At 51.3% G+C, this 15,918-nt stretch overlaps 1 protein-coding gene across 9 annotated transcripts in view; it reads left to right on the forward strand.

The window, feature by feature from the left end:
- LOC139747248 (beta-1,4-glucuronyltransferase 1-like) overlaps window positions 1-15,918 on the forward strand; it is a 128,342-nt gene that overhangs the window by 92,478 nt on the left and 19,946 nt on the right. For all 9 annotated transcript variants that reach the window (XM_071659323.1, XM_071659331.1, XM_071659330.1 and 6 more), the window contains one exon: window positions 6,031-6,247. In XM_071659323.1, coding sequence (XP_071515424.1) covers window positions 6,031-6,228 — 198 coding nt within the window. In that variant the 3' untranslated portion in view covers window positions 6,229-6,247. The remainder of the gene's footprint in view (window positions 1-6,030; window positions 6,248-15,918) is intronic.

Genomic DNA, 15,918 nt, shown 5'->3' on the forward strand with positions numbered 1-15,918 from the left:
ACCAGTCACTGGAACGTTTAACGGAACGTTTTGTTTGTACGCTTCGTGAAACACGTTTCTTTCCTCGTACAGAAACTAATTAGACGCTTTAATTAGTTCATCAAAGCGATGGTGCCGTGGTTAACATATTTTGTTTATAAGACTCCCCTCGCTGCAAAGACCAAGAGACTAATTACTTAGTCATACAAGGAAGATGGTCGAGAAATACACACCGCCAGATGCCGGTACAGTGTAAAAGTTATTCTCAAGGGTTGTGCATCACTTGTGAAGGTCTGCCTCTGTTAGTCTGGCTTCCTAACCTAGCCAGGTATCACTAGGTGCAAGTGACAAACTGACCCACCATCTGCCACTTGGGCACGAGGGTGACGCCCCTCCAGCACGTCAGTCCCAAACGCCTGGCCTTTGTACCTGCTGGTCCTTAAGGGTCATGTCATAAGGGTGAGAGAGAGAGAGAGAGAGAGAGAGAGAGAGAGAGAGAGAGAGAGAGAGATGCACGATCAGTCAGGAGGGCGACCCTACACCGTCTTCGTTCCAGTCTTGCCCAGCGGGTGTCGGGACGTACCTACAAGTCGGACCTCCACCCGTGTGGTGGCGGGCTGACCCGGCTCTATGATAGGAAGCTGACTCTGTTTTGACTCTGTTGTGCTGTTACCTCCAGCTCGCTTCAAGTACAAACGCCGCCTGGCTTTGATGGAGTTGATTATTTATTTTTGGACTTGTCTTTTCCTTTTACTGTCGTATTGATTATTCATTTCGTCTTTTCGGAGTGCAGACTTTAAGCTTTCGTGGTGTTTGATTTATTTAGGTTTGCATTATTGATAGAATTTATTCTGCTTTCCTGGACTGCACTTTATGCAGTTAACTGCTGAAATTTAGGCTATTAATTTAACTCTTGTCTGAGTATGACAGTTTCTTGGGAGAGTGGTAACACTGCCGACCCATGAACACGAAGACGCCCTGGATCAGGCGAGGAACGAGGGGCCAGACCCCCTGACTGCTTAGATTACCTGAGTCTAAAGAACCAGAGGAAGCAGGTTGGAGGAGTACTAGGGGGTGTGTTGGGGTCCCTAGTGGTGTGCCGTAAGGCTCAGTCTTGGGTCCATTGCTGTTCGTTTGAGACTTGGATGATGAGATTCATGTGTAATAGGTTGATGAAGATCAAGAGCTGCGGCCTCCACGAGTGTAGGACTCTGCAAATAGGTAATGACTCAGCTTCCTGGACATGTTACACGGCAGCCCGGGGGGAAGGAACACGGCTCCTGGGAAGGGAACACGGCACCCTGGGGGAGGAACACGGCACCCAGGATCAATAGGATGGTTTTCCCTCTAGTAAACATAACTTTCTCCCGGTAGGAAGCATAACGACACCCTTGAGTAAGCATAATGTGACCCCCTCCCCTCCGTCTCAGACTACAGTTCCGCTTCCCCTTTGGAATTACCGTACCCAGGCAGGAGACGAACATAAAGAGCAACAGGAGTAAGGTAAGGATTTTCGAGAGACGGCATTTCAACTCTCGCCTGAATCCTGATTAATGTTGTTATTTGCAGCGTTGCCTCTGGTTAGACACAACAACACTGTCGTGGGTAGAGTTATATCAGTAAGTCATAAAATAACCCCAGGTCGCCTTGTACGAGTGTCCTGCAGCTTGAAGACTGCGGTACAGTCAGTAACTGGCTTCACACCATCCTCATGTATGTCTTTCAGTCATGCGTGTGACCCACAGCCTGTGTAAACAGAGATCATATTAGTGGAGGGGTTTGAAGCATCCACCTGAAGCTAACGTCTTGCAATCGCGAATCTCCATCTTGACCTAAGTCTTCCCAGAAGGCCATATTCTCTGAATGAATACATGTGAATCATTGCATAGCACTATGTATGACTGTTTGTCAATCACGTGAAATATGATTGGTATATTGCACACCCGCTGAGGACTTACATCCTCGGCACGCGCCCACCTGCTGCTTCCCATACTTTGTGGAGGCCAGCCACACGAGTATTGACCGTTGATGTACTTCCTTCTTCCCTCGAACAGCTAAGCTGCGGAAGTCCCTTTCCCTCCTTCTTCCTTCCCTCTTCCTTTTACCTTTCCACCTCTCAAGCTCAGGTCTTCGAACACCCCAAGAAGCTCAGATGGATTTCGACATTTTCTCCTTCAGATTTTTTTTTCTCTTTCGCCTTCCATCTGTGGTGGTCGCTATCAGGGCATGTCGGTGTCCGTGTCTCGCTGGCTGGCTGGCCACTGTGGAACGAAAACAAGAGAAGGACATTGGTGGATGTTTGATCCAACACCCAGTCTTGTTGCTATGTTATACCCTGGTGCAGGCCGCGCCACCTGCCGCTGATATAACACTGTCAAACACACACACACACACACACACAGTAGAAAACACCGTGAATGGAGAGAGTGCACAGGAGTGCAACAAAGAGGACACCAGTACTAAGAGAGATGATTTTTTCATTGAAAGGTTTAAAGGTTAAGAATTTGTCCACCAGCACAGAAGAGATGAAGGAGGAAAACCTGATGACGTTATACAAGTTTGGTCATGACGCTGACACTATAGACGGTGGTCAGTTCTATGAACGATATTAAGGAACAGAGCAGCTAGAGGGAGGTTAGAGCAACGTAGAATTTTGAAAAAAAAAATGATGTAAAGAAGTGATTCTTTCGTATCAGAGTTATGGATGGGTGGAATTAAGCTAAGTTATAGAAGTTTGAAAAGCTATAGTTATCATTTACAGTTATAGAAGTTTAGAAAGTTATGGTTATAAGCTAAAGTTGTAGAGGTTTAAAAAGATGTTTAACCGCCCACGATTGTAGAACTCCCTCCCCGTACTGTGCAAATGAGTTGTTACACGTAGAGTCTCTCTCTCTCTCTCTCTCTCTCTCTCTCTCTCTCTCTCTCTCTCTCTCTCTCTCTCTCTCTCTCTCTCTCTCGGACGAATAGCCGGGGCTTTGAGGGGGATGGGGGGGTTGGGGTTGGGAAGGCAATAGCGCTGCAGAGGGGACAAGGGAGCCTTGTAGAAGGATCAAGGGGAGGGTGGGGTATGTGTGTGGTGGGGGCTGAGGAGGGAGAGGGAGAGAGCTGCAGGGAGTAATGCCGGTGGTGGATGACCGTGTACGAGGGGAGGAGGCGCCCCGGACACCACGTCTGCTGTGTACATGTTGGTAATCATCTAGACGTAAGGGGTCGGGGGAACAGCGGTGAGCACCTGCCTCCGCTTCCCCACCAGTTAGATGCTTAACTTTCCCAGTTCACAAATTGTATATTTTCCCGTTTGCTTTTCCTCCTCTCCCCCCAATGCCCAGTTTCGTGGTTTGTACGGAAGGTGTGTCCTTGTTGATTAACTCTTGCTCGTCTTAACCGTTGTATTGTCCCGTTCAATACTGGGTCATCTCGAGGGAGGGAGGAGTGAGGGGCGAGTCAGCAACGACATCATCACCCGGGAGGAATTCAAAGTTTGTTGTCATGTCCTTCTCTCACCGAGCGTGGGCAGTTCGAGGACCCTTCTTGCTGCACTCCCTCAGTCTCCCCTCTTAACCCTGGCACCAGTCGTATGCATTTCCTCGGCATCTTAGTTGCTCTGTGTATGATCCATGTAGCCTCATCGGCAGACGTGTCCAGGGTGTCATTTCTGTCCCTCAGTCGCCCATCGTTACACAGACGAGAAATCACAGTGGTCCCAATACTGACCCTTGAGGAATGCCGGTCGTTCGTTTTAACCAAGTTGGACGGGCACTGACGCGGGTCCTTTGCTGCCTCCCAGTTACGTAACCTTTGGTGGTGCCTCGAGGGAGCCTGCCATATCTAAGAGAGGGCCTGGAATTTTAACTTCTTTATCAGTTTCTGCTGCTGGGGACGGTATCAGTCTCCTGTTGGGGACGGTATCAGTCTCCTGCTGGGGACGGTATCAGTCTCCTGCTGGGGGACAGTACTAAGGACTCAGTATATACCTATATTTGCAGTACAGGGAGGAAGCCTTGACACTCATGGAGGTCCTATACAGTTTATTCCTGTATGTCGCCAGTATTTACTTTGTTCCAGTGTCCCCACCGCCCTGCCACGGAAGCACTACTTCGCTACATTTACAGCCTTATTTTGAGAATGTTCCCTAGACCTCTGGCCTTTGTTCCCTTCCACTGAGGTAATTCTTCTATCCTGTTTTGGAGTCTCTCCCCTCATTCCTGCCCCATGGACAGCACCACCATTACCTGGTACAGCGTCAAACGCTTTCTGACATTCCAGCCATCCATCTCTGTCTACAGTGGAACCAACTCTCTCACCGAAGTCTAAATGCGATCTGTCTCCTTTCCTTATATCCACGTTGCCCCCCCTCACATAAGGTAGTTTTTCCTCTGGCAGTGTAGTCGCTTGTTTGCCTTACACCTCGGGTGATCTGCCTGGCGGAGGGCACATCGCCCCCCCCCCCCCCCCCCCCCGCCAGCAGGAGGTCAGAGTGTATCGGTGGGTGTAGGCGTAGGCCGCGGGGACGGACGGGGCTCAGAAGGTCAGTAAAGTAGACACTCCATAACGGAGGACTTCAAACACCGTCCTCAGGCGCAGGAGAACCCATTGTGCCTGGCATTGTCATCCCCGTCCAATCAGGGGCGACCGTGAGGGGGACACATTTGTGTTCGGTAAGGGGACCTGTTCACGTAGATGGCAAGGGCACGACGTGTCCTGCGAAGTATTTGGCACTACAAGCGGGCCGGAGGAGGCCCATACCTCGATTATGTACCCTTCAACATTACCGACCAACGCTGTGGTCGTCACCATCTCAGTCGCTAGTAGTAGGTTTCTTCGTCCTGATGTTTTACCGATCCTAGTTACTCGGGTACTGGACCACAGCGGTACAGCTGGACCGGTCCTGTGTTGGGAGACGAGGCACCGGCCCGGCACGAGAGTCGCCGCCCTGGCTGGACGGACCGGTACAGCAGTGGATAATGTGTTTCATGGCTCATGAGAGAGAGAGAGAGAGAGAGAGAGAGAGAGAGAGAGAGAGAGAGAGAGAGAGAGAGAGAGAGAGAGAGAGAGTCAGTCTCACGTGAGATATCCTGTTACAACGAGGTTAGCAACGGACCCACAGACCTGGGACGCAGCCTTTGGTTCGTGGTGAACCTTAGCATTACATAGCCACGCTGACCCTAAACTCCACATGGTTAAGCGCCAGATGCCGCCATGACGCTACAGCTCACTCTTGTAGAATCGAATTGGCCGATCATTCCCGCTGCAGGTCACACGGTGTGCGTCGACCACCTACCTCCTCCCCCACCTCCTCACCCTATAACAAACCACCCCCCCCCCCCCTTCCCCTGGGGAGGTGCCCTCATCTTTGTGTAGTGTCAATAGTTCACGTATGACGTAACTTGTTTCATAATCTCATCACTGCAACCCGGGTCCTGTAAACAGTTCCTAGTATTATGTAACTTCTGTACCTTGATACAGTCGGCTGAGGCCCACTTCCTGTACCCGTGGTGCGCTGTATCCGTTTTTTTTTTTTTTTTTTGTTCGACGTCTCCCGCACGACGGTAGACAGATATATAGATAGATAGATAGATAAGTAGATAGATAGATAGACAGATTGATTATGATTTCGTAGCTTTTGAGGCAAAGATGAGAACGACCCGTCAACAAATATGCTAACGCCCCCAGCTCTTCCCTACATGTACGTACGTGGAGGTGTCCACGTACATATGACCCCCACTGTCTTCCTCTCTCTAGAAATACATGTTTGAGTTTTTATTCCTAAGTTCTCATCGAGGCCACAACTTAAGTGATACGTGAAAAAGAGGGAGAAAAAAGATCCAGAGAATAAAGGAAAGGGTTTAAGTAATCTAGTGGTTTCTTGAGGTGGTGGGGGAAAAACATGCCCTTTACATAATGCTCATGAAAGACATGAGGAGATAGAAACCCCAGAGCTTAGCGATGTAAGGAAAGAAATAGATATCACAACCGCCCCCGCCACTCCTGGGGTTACCAGCGGTTACTACGAGTTCCACGTCCATTACCCGCTCCTCCCTCTCTCCCCAGATGTACGTGATGTGCGTGCTGGACTACGAGTTCCATGTGTTGGACAATGCCTTCCTGGTGCATCGGCCGGGCATCAAGCGGCCCCGGAGGGACCGCCAACGAGACCTGTTAACCGCCAGGCAGAACGCTCTCCTCCACAACAAGATCACGCCCGAGCTGCACACCATCTACGGCAAGAGGGGCCTCTGCTACTTGTAGCACCCCCGGGCTGATCCAGGTAGGTTCCTGCTACTTTTTTAGCTATCCTGGGCCGCTCCAAGTACGTTCCTGCTACTTACACTACCCCTGGACCACTCCAGGCAGGCTCTTGGTACTTATAGTACCCCTGGGCCATTTCTACTATTAGTACCCCTGTGCCATTCCTACTTATAGTACCCCTGGGCCAGTCTCGGTAGGTTCCTGCTATCTTTAGCAACACCAGACCAGCTCATGTAGGTTTCTGCTGCTGGTGGCCGAGTCGCTATAAATAGGTTCCTCCCATCACCTTCAGAGCGGCTCTTAAACAGGTTCCTCCTGCTTGCATTACCCCCGGGCCGCTTCAGGTGGGTTCCTGCTCACTGGCACACTACCATGACCATTCCAGGGAGGTTCCCAGTTAATGTAACCGCCTGAGGACGCTCCAGATAAGTTTTCCTGGTCATTTGGCACAGCGGGACGACTCCGCGTTGGTCGAGGCCAGATTTAGTGGATTTATTCCCATGTTCCTCCCATTTTATGTCTGGCAGAGGTTTATATATATATATAGGTTGATCCGTTCTCTCTGTTGTGATAATGTGCTTACGTAGTTTCAGTTACGTGTGTGTGTGTGTGTGTGGAGTGCAGCGTATCCCGCCACTTGTTGTATGGCCGCCGTGTACGTCGTTGGTTTGAAGTAACCTTCTCTATCTTCGTCGATGAGACTTGTTAAAGACTTTTTTTTGTCCACCTCCAGTTCACATGTTCGCGGTTCGAGGAATCATGCCATCGATATGATCCATTTCTGACTGACTCACGGGGGTTTTTGAAAGCGTTCTTGGAAAGGTGGTGTTGACTCATATGCGTCGAGAGATGTGCGTGACGACTCTCTCTCTCGACCCGTTTGTTCCCAAGGAACCATTCGTACGTCAGGTCTCGAACTGTGGAATGAAACGAGAACTGACGTAGAAAACGTAGTCTGGACGAGGCGACCTTGCCGGTGGTTCGGGATGGAGGTGATAGAACTAGTGGGAGGGATATTTTGCCAGTTGAGGGAGTAGATACGGTCATGCTCAAGGTTGCAGTGAGGGTGAGGACATTGCTTGGAGGTGAGGTGGTGGGAGGGGGGTGGGTCGTCACCACGGTCGTAACCTTCAAAAGTTGGATGGTCCGTCAAGAGCCAGCGTGAGGAGAGGCCCACCAGCCAACCCTCTCATGAGTGGACGAAATATTAAAGCTTCTTCACCCGCGGAGGCCAAGGACAAGGACCTTTATCTGGGGAGGGAGAGAGGACGACCTCCACTCTTGAGAGGCCGGAACGAGGACCTCTCGTCTAGGAGGTCCGGAACGAGGACCTCCACTCTGAGAGGCCAGGACGAGGACCTCCACTCTGAGAGGCCATGACGAGGACCCTTGCTCTGGGAGGCCAGGACGAGGACCTCCACCCTGGGAGGCCTGTGCGACGACCCCTTCTCTGGGAGGCTTGATCAGCACAATGGCAAATGAAATGAACCCGCCCTCCATGCTGACGTAGTCCAGTCTGGGTTGCCGACTGAGGCCATACCTTGTGTACAGAAGCGAGCACAGACCACCGTTGCCTGGGCCACAGACACCCACATAGGTCATGGCAACCGACACCACCTCCCATAGTCACGTAGACACAAACCAGGAATACCATTACATTCAAGACGAAGTCGTACCACCTTCACTACCACAGACATCACCGCAAGTCAACCACAGACACCCAGGCACTAGAGACAGACATAGACACACCCTCACAGCCACATTGAACCATCACAGCCAGAACTACAGACCGTTTTAAAGACATTGCCTCAGACGCCATCGTATTCGTAACCCCAGACGAACCCTGCCACATCTCAGGACTGTTACAGCTCCACCACAGTGGTTGTCCTCCTCAACCTTGCTTACTCACCACAGTGATGTCATTACTTGATGATGTCCAATTTGGCAGCCTTCTACCACAACACCACACTGACGTCATCACGTGTCGATGTTCCCTCAGGTAGCCTTCTACCACAACACCACACTGACGTCATCACGTGTCCAGAGTCTGCCTTATGGTCACCCCCCTCCCCTTCCCCTCCACCGCCACACTACCACCACCATTGATTGCCTGAAACACCCATATCGACCACAGTATTGCCACAGTCACTACCACCAGTGTGGCGGCGCTCGGCCACATCTCTCCACCACCACACGGCCCTCACCATCACCCTAATTTAAACAAGACATTCACCATCACTACACAGTCACCACGACGCTCACCATCCATACACTATCACCACTACACTCATCATCACGTCACTCACCTTCACTACACCATAACCGCTACATTGTCACTCATCATCACTACACTGTCACCACCACAGTTATCATCACTACTGCGCCACACAGTTATCATCACTACTGCGCCACACTGTTATCGTACAGTTACCCCACTGGCTTCCTTAACTCATGTCTCTCGCTCTCTTGGCCACCATGAGTCTTGGCTGTATGTCTCATGGTTCTGTGTCTACTGGCTCTGTCTGTGTCTTGGCTTGCAAGCGTCCTGACTCTGACATTTGGGTGGACCTTGGTTCGAGAGTGAGGTATATTTAATTAATTAAACCATTTCATACGAACAAAAAAGTTTTTTAAAAAAAACCATCTGACTCCATATGTATCTTAATTTTGCCATCAGTCTGTCTTAATTTTGACACTACTTACGTCTCGATGCTGACACCAGGTGTCTTAATTGGACTCAGATATACTACACTCGCTAATTATAATTTGAAATTGACAGAGATATTCATTAAGTCATGTGCAACACAAATTAGTTGCTCTAATTAGCGTAAACTTATCTGATTGCAAATTAAATAGATTTGGCAGCGGGTGAGGAGCCTCATGTGGATTATACCACTGAGGCTTTTGGAGGGGTTCTGGTTGTTGTGGTTGACGGGGTTATGCTCTCGTGGTTGTAGGGGGTTGCTATGTTCGTGCCAAAGAGCCTTGGTTGTGATGTAAGTGCTTGTGCCAGCTTGGTTATGGTTGCTGTGGTCGTGTTACCTTACAAGTGGTTGTTGTAAGGTATTGTAGTTTTGGTTGCCGTGTTGTGTTGGTGTGATTGGTGTAGTCAACGTGCTGTGTTGTTGGTGGATTTACAAGGATTACGGTTGTATTGTTGAGAGGTGGAGGAGAAGGTGCATTAAAGATGGAGGGGAGGTGGAGGGGGCTGGTGGATCATGGATGGAGGGGAGGTGGAGGAGGCCAGGAGTGGGGGAGTGTGGGAGGGACTCGAGGGGTCGCTTGACCCTTGCCTGTAATTTGGATAATAATGATGGTGAGGATGGTCGATAGTGGCGTGTTGGCCCCGCTCATGATGGGCGGCGGTACTGGCCCTCCCCCGTTCGTGATGGGCGGCGGTACTGGCCCCCGCGTTCATGATGGGCGGCGGTACTGGCCCTCCCCCGTTCATGATGGGTCGCGGTACTGGCCCCCCCTTCATGATGGGGTGCAGGACTCGTCCTCCTCATGATGGTTGGTGGTTCTGGACCCTTCGTGATGGGCGTATTTGCTGGTCTCCTCACGATGGGTGGCTGGTGCTGGCCCCTCCTCATAGTGACCGTGGGTGGTTGATGTTCGAGGTATTCCTCCAGCTCACGACATGTGAGCTTCAATCAGACCAATATAAAGAAGCAGTTAGTGTACGTATTTAAGGGTAAGGTAACCACCACCTTACATGTTCTCTCGTCTTACGAACTGAAGCCTTGTTGCTATTATCTGGTTTCACCTTCATCATAGAGGTCAGATTGTCGCGTCGGTCTGATTTACCCCCAAATGTCCTAACTTTTTATCTTCGCCATAAAGATAATGGGTCGTAAAATGCTTTCCTTATCTTTATACTGAATTTCCTGGACACGGTAGGCAGCCTGTGTGCGTCTGCTGTACTCTGCTTTATCGTCAGATAGACGAAGTCGTTTTCCGTTCCCGCCACAGTCACCGCACGTACGTCGACACAATGCAGTCCTGAGGAGGATTCGAACCAAGATATCTGAAATATGCGGTGCGAATTTTATGCCTAAGGCCACTTCGCCATACACGTTGAATGATTCATTTGTCCAAAGCTTCTGCTTTGTGTACAGTCGTGGCTGGTTCGAATCCTGGTCAAGACCACAGCATGTCTACACCCCTACTGCCATGATGGGGTCCCTGGCAGTATCTCTATTGTCTCATTCTCCTCAGTGCTGAGGGGATCTATCCCTCACGGGGGGAGCATGGGTGAGGCGCCACATGTTGTGGTATTCCAGGATGTGTTGTGGTCGCTGACGGCGCATCCACCGCCCCTTTTGAGATACGTTATGACTGATGAACTGTGTGTGTGTGTGTGTGTGTGTGTGTGTGTGTGTGTGTGTATGTGGGTGGGTTCCCCTCGAGACTGTGACCGAGCCAGGAGGATCCTGCAACGTTTGTCCTTTTTTTTTTTTTGGTCTCCCGTAGATTTATTGTGTCAGTATAAGGAGACAGCGATGGTCCGGGGGGCCAAGATACTACATCTGGCGAGTCTTGGTCGGGTAGATTATGGCTTGTTAATCATTCTCAGACGATGAGAGACATCCAAATAAATTTCCCCTTTTCTCCCTAGTTTCGTAAAATTGGTGTTTGGCGGTGTTCCAAGTGTATCATCCCTAGACCATAAAGATACAGTGGTCGTGTTTTATTTTTTTTTTTGTGTGTGTGTGTGTGTGTTTGTGAGCAGCGTCAAGTGTGTGACGAACTGGATCAGATGCCCGAAGTCTGCCCAGATGTGGCCAGGCAGATGTGGCCTGGGAGACCTGTGTAGGTGGCGGTGTGACCAGGCGCCCCTGGGCCGCGGCCACCAGGAGACTGCCACGGCACCCAGCGCTCTCTACCTCACCCGTGATGTTCCGGTTGGACGGCGGGAAATCGGCTCATCCCGGGCCATACACTTCCCTCACTCCCTCCCCGACGCCGTAACAGCACAACCTATCTTAACCTCCCACCTCGTTTTCTTGCCTGTCCATCTTGGTGTAGTCTTTGCTCTCCTTCCAGTCCTCCCTCCCTCCTCCCCCTTTGACCTCCCCTTCCCTTGCGTCCTTGACCTCTGGGTACCCCTCCCCCCTCACCCCTTCCCCACCAAGTGCCTCCTCCTCCTCCTCCTCCTCCCCCCACAACCCTCCGCCCCCCCCCATCCCTTCTTCTTCCCTCAGGGGTCTCCTTTAAGGGTCGTTTCAGTAGTCTCGTGAAGGTCCCCGCGCGTTCTTATCTTTCCGAGTGAGTGAGCGTCTGGGTCGTCTGGACGGAGAGAAATGTCGGGTTTTTGTGAGGCAGGTCTGTAAAATTCCCTGCGATAGATAGACCACCCCTCTCTCCCCCCTCAAAAAAAAAAAAGGTATAATGGTAATAATGATACGAGTTTAGATTTTTATATGTCTTATACAACCGGTGGGATGGTCTTCATGCTCTGGTGATTTCCCCCTCCTCCTCCTCCTCCTCATCTCGCTCTCTCCCACCCCCCGAACGACCCAGAGAAAATCTTTTATGAACTTCTGGGACGAAGATTTATATCGGCTGACGCAGTAGAAGGGTTATCATAAGACGCTCTCCTACTGACGGCCACGCGACGGAGGCGATGTAGGAGGGGAAATAAGACGAACGTACAATACACTTAACTTCACCATAAATAATTTTTTTTCTCTCTCGATAATTCCTTGGTGGACTGAGGGAAATCAGTCTGGCTGTGTAGAACATACTGAGGGGAATCTGATGCCATACATGATGTTGGTGATGAAGTAAAAGACGTGAAGAGTAAACAGGGTTTGTCCACACTCTCGGGGAAGGAAGACAAACGCTGTTTTCTCTTCACGTAGACGCACACCAACACACTGTTGGGGTAACTTCAGATTATTCCCATGTATCATACAACAAGAACATCTTGCCATCTCTTCACCTGCGTAAAGAATTATGATGATCATACCTGGAAACACACTGTCGTGTGTCCCCGATGATTATGTGAACTTTTTACAACATTCAGCAGACCCACTTCCCATTTCCCTTTGGTTAATACAGTCAAAGATTGAAGTCAGTTAAGTTTTATATGTGATTATATTAACAGGATTTAATCCTGTATCTCCGCTTATATTAAGTTTCATATACATGAATTGTAATATTGTAGGATAAGAATGGAACTGTAGTGGTAACTGTGGAATCTCTGTCCTTCTTGATGCACACCAACTTTGGCTTGAATACCTTGATACGAAACCTTCGAAGTCCGGGGCTTCGATTCCCACAGTGGACGGCCTCCCGGGACTGAGTCAAGTTCGCTCATCGGCTACGGAGGACCACTGCCTGGCCACACCAGTGATAGTGTAGTGCCTGTGAGGGGTAATAATCCTCCTCCTCCTCCTCCAGTCACCAGAACCTCACCTTTTTTCACGAACTGTTCATGGTTTCCTCAACTGACAATAGTGGTTCGCGATTCGGTTCGTAGCTTTCCAGCTAATGACGCTTGTATCGTATGGTGACCTCATCATCTCGGCCTCTTGGAGAGGTCAGTGTTGTGCTGTGTACGTCGGGAGGTCCCTGGTCTCCTGGTCGAGTGTGTTTTCGTGGTGTGGTCTGTGAGGTCAGTGGTCGGGGGTCATCAGTAGAGCGGGTGAGATCGGGGGTCATCAGTAGAGTGGGTGAGGTCGGTGGTCGGGGGTCATCAGTAGAGTGGGTGGCCGCGAGAAAATCATTATGCGGGGGCGCAATGCAGTGGCGGTCGGGCGGCCTTGCGGGCGCTGGCCCCACACACCGCCTCCTCCAGGTCCTCCACCCTGGCCTTCCTCGGACGTCCTCACCGCCGCTCCTCCTGACACTCCGGCTCACTCCTCCTTCCCTTCTCCCGCCTCCTGATCACCGCTCGTCCCCCGTCCCTCCTTTTACCTTCCTCCACATGGTGATGACTAATCATCCAGGGATTGGTGTCCCTCCCTCTGGCGTGTCCTCTAGGGTAGTATTGACCTCATAGCTTGGCTAATCCTCAACCCTCTACCCTCGCTGTCCCTCATGGTAAACCCTCACCCCCTGGTCCCGCCCTGTGGGTGACTGGTGATCCATACGAGCGTCGGACACTCGCTCTGGTGGTGTACGCCTGGCTCTCATCATATGTGAGCATCGGGCACTGGCTCTGGTGCTGTGTGCCTGGCTCACAGCACATGTGAGCGTCGGATACTGGCTCGGGTGCTGTGTGCCTGGCTCACAGCACATGTGAGCGTCGGACACTGGCTCTGGTGGTGTGTGTGCCTGACTCACAGCACATGTGAGCGTCGGACACTGGCTCTGGTGCTGTGCGCCTGGCTTAGAGCCACTCATCGGTCGGGCACGCACATCCCTTCTTTCCTCACCCCTACAAGTGGGCGACGACCCTCGTCCCGCGCCGCACATTTTACCTCCATTTCTTGCCCTGCCTCCCCATTACCCCGCTCCTCGCAGCCGTGTTTTTAATCTCCATTAAGCTGGTGTTATGTGGTGCGGGTGTGGCTGCCAGAGGAGGTCAGCCACTCGCCCGCCCCCCGGTCACTCTGCCACACAAATTTACGACAATGATTATTCGCCTGGACGAGTCCGAGATAAAACCAGTGGGGATGCCGCTGCGCTCTCTCTCTCTCTCTCTCTCTCTCTCTCTCTCTCTCTCTCTCTCTCTCTCTCTCTCTCTCTCTCTCTCTCTCTCTCTCTCTCTCTCTCTCTCCTGGCATCATGGACGTTGGGGAGCATCAAGTTGTTCCACCGTTTTGATAAAGTCAGCGAGTACGTAATGATGCTCCTGTTAGGATCTGACATACAAGTACCCCTCATCCGCCGGCTGTCTGCCTGGAGGGACACACAGACTGATGGAAAAGTTCGTGTGTTCAGAGACGCGTGTGTACAGCCACTGACCTGACCTGGTGCTCTGTGACTGCCTCCCTGGCCCAGGCTGTGTTGGATGCCAAGTCTGTGTCATGTAACTCTGTAACATAGAAGTGTAAATAGTGATAAATAGATGGATAGCTGTGTGGCCCAGACGTTAGTGGGTTAGTAAGACGCAAGATACCCTCTTGTTATAATTGATACGTTGTGGATTGTGATGACTTTTTAAATGTGGTTTTTTATGGTTGTGATATAACTGTACCTTGTTATGCAATGTTGTTGTGGATGCTTTTGGCTCGTGCCAGCGGTCTCTGTGTTGTGATCAGGATGGGTTGCCAAGGATACATAATGTGACGATTTATGGCAAGCGTTAGGAGGTTGTAGCTCCAGCCTCTGTTGTAGGAAATGTTTTTAGCCAAATGGTCCGTCGCTGTCAGGTTTAGGAAAATATGGCTCTCTCTGCCTAATATATGTGATGCCCTTACTGGGTGGGTGGAAGCCACAGATACTCCAGCAGCGTGGTGAGGGGAGGACCTGAGGGAGGCTGTAGGCACACCAGGAAAGGTAGACACTGAGGAAGGACTTGACGGAGGCTGTAGGCCCACCAGACGCCAGGAAGGGTAGATGCTGAGGGTGTAGGCCCACCAGACGTCAGGAAGGGTAGATGCTGAGGGAACACTGTGAGTCTTGAAGGTATCCCCAGTGTTGACGGTTGACTGAGTCAAGACCCAGCGAGTACTGAGGGCAGGGTAGAGTAAGGGACGTGCGTCGTGGACAGCGGACTCACCACCCGGGGCCGCGTCAGGTGTTCACACCCACCCACCAGCCAGCAAGTCTCGTCGCCTCACCCGCGGAGCACGTACGATGGGTCTCCTTTAACTTGTGGAAGACGCTTTCCATCTTAACTTTGTTGTGATTTCCAGATCGTCAGTTGCTTATTCAGCTTTTGTATCGGAGGAAAGTATGGAGAGTGTTGCATGGTGTGAGAGTGAGGGTCCGTGGTGCCAGCTGGTGCTGTGAGAGGCATCACGTGCCTGGTGTGAGAGTGAGAGGGGGGTGCGTTGTGCCAACTGGTGCTGTGAGAGGCATCGCATCATATATTGAAAACCTGGTCTCAGTCAGGGTCAGCCCCTCCTGGCAGGAGGTTGGCCCGTCAGCAGCCACACCTGAGGTGGACAGGGTTATGCCTATGCCCGTGGACCACCGTCCTCCGATACACTGGCCTTACACACACACACGGACCCAGCACAGACAACTTGTCTCTGTACTCTATACGACCCTCGTCCACCAGCCTTACACATGACCATCAGATGATCTTATGTGTGGACGAGTCAGCGTGTGTGTCTTCCTCACACACCCGAAGGAACCGCAGTTGGAGGAGACATTCATAAATTCCTCATCTGTTGTGGCGAGACCTGAGGCACAGGTGTTGAGCACCCCTGGCTACCGCCTCCAGGGGCATTGGACACCTTCCGCCAGCCACGGCAAAATCATGGAAGACGCTCAGAGCTTTTTTTCTTTTATTCCATGATATCTGGCAGACCAGAGGGTCACACAATGTGAGGCAACGTGTGACGAGCAGACGATGTAACGTGTCCCCACCGAGTGGTAGACCAGGGCCGTGTTATTCTGGTGTGGCATGGGCGGCGTCTGTGTACAGGTGGCGGGCTGTGCGTGGGCGTGGTACGGCCGGGTGAGTGGGTGGAAGCAGGGTAGGTAGAAAGAGGAACGTTGACCTTCGGTGGTAAAGGATACTGCAAAAATGATGTATGCGAGTCACTCTCTCTCTCTCTCTCTCTCTCTCTC

Source organism: Panulirus ornatus, chromosome 68, assembly GCF_036320965.1.
Source record: "Panulirus ornatus isolate Po-2019 chromosome 68, ASM3632096v1, whole genome shotgun sequence".
NCBI classification, from domain to species: Eukaryota; Metazoa; Arthropoda; class Malacostraca; order Decapoda; family Palinuridae; genus Panulirus; species Panulirus ornatus.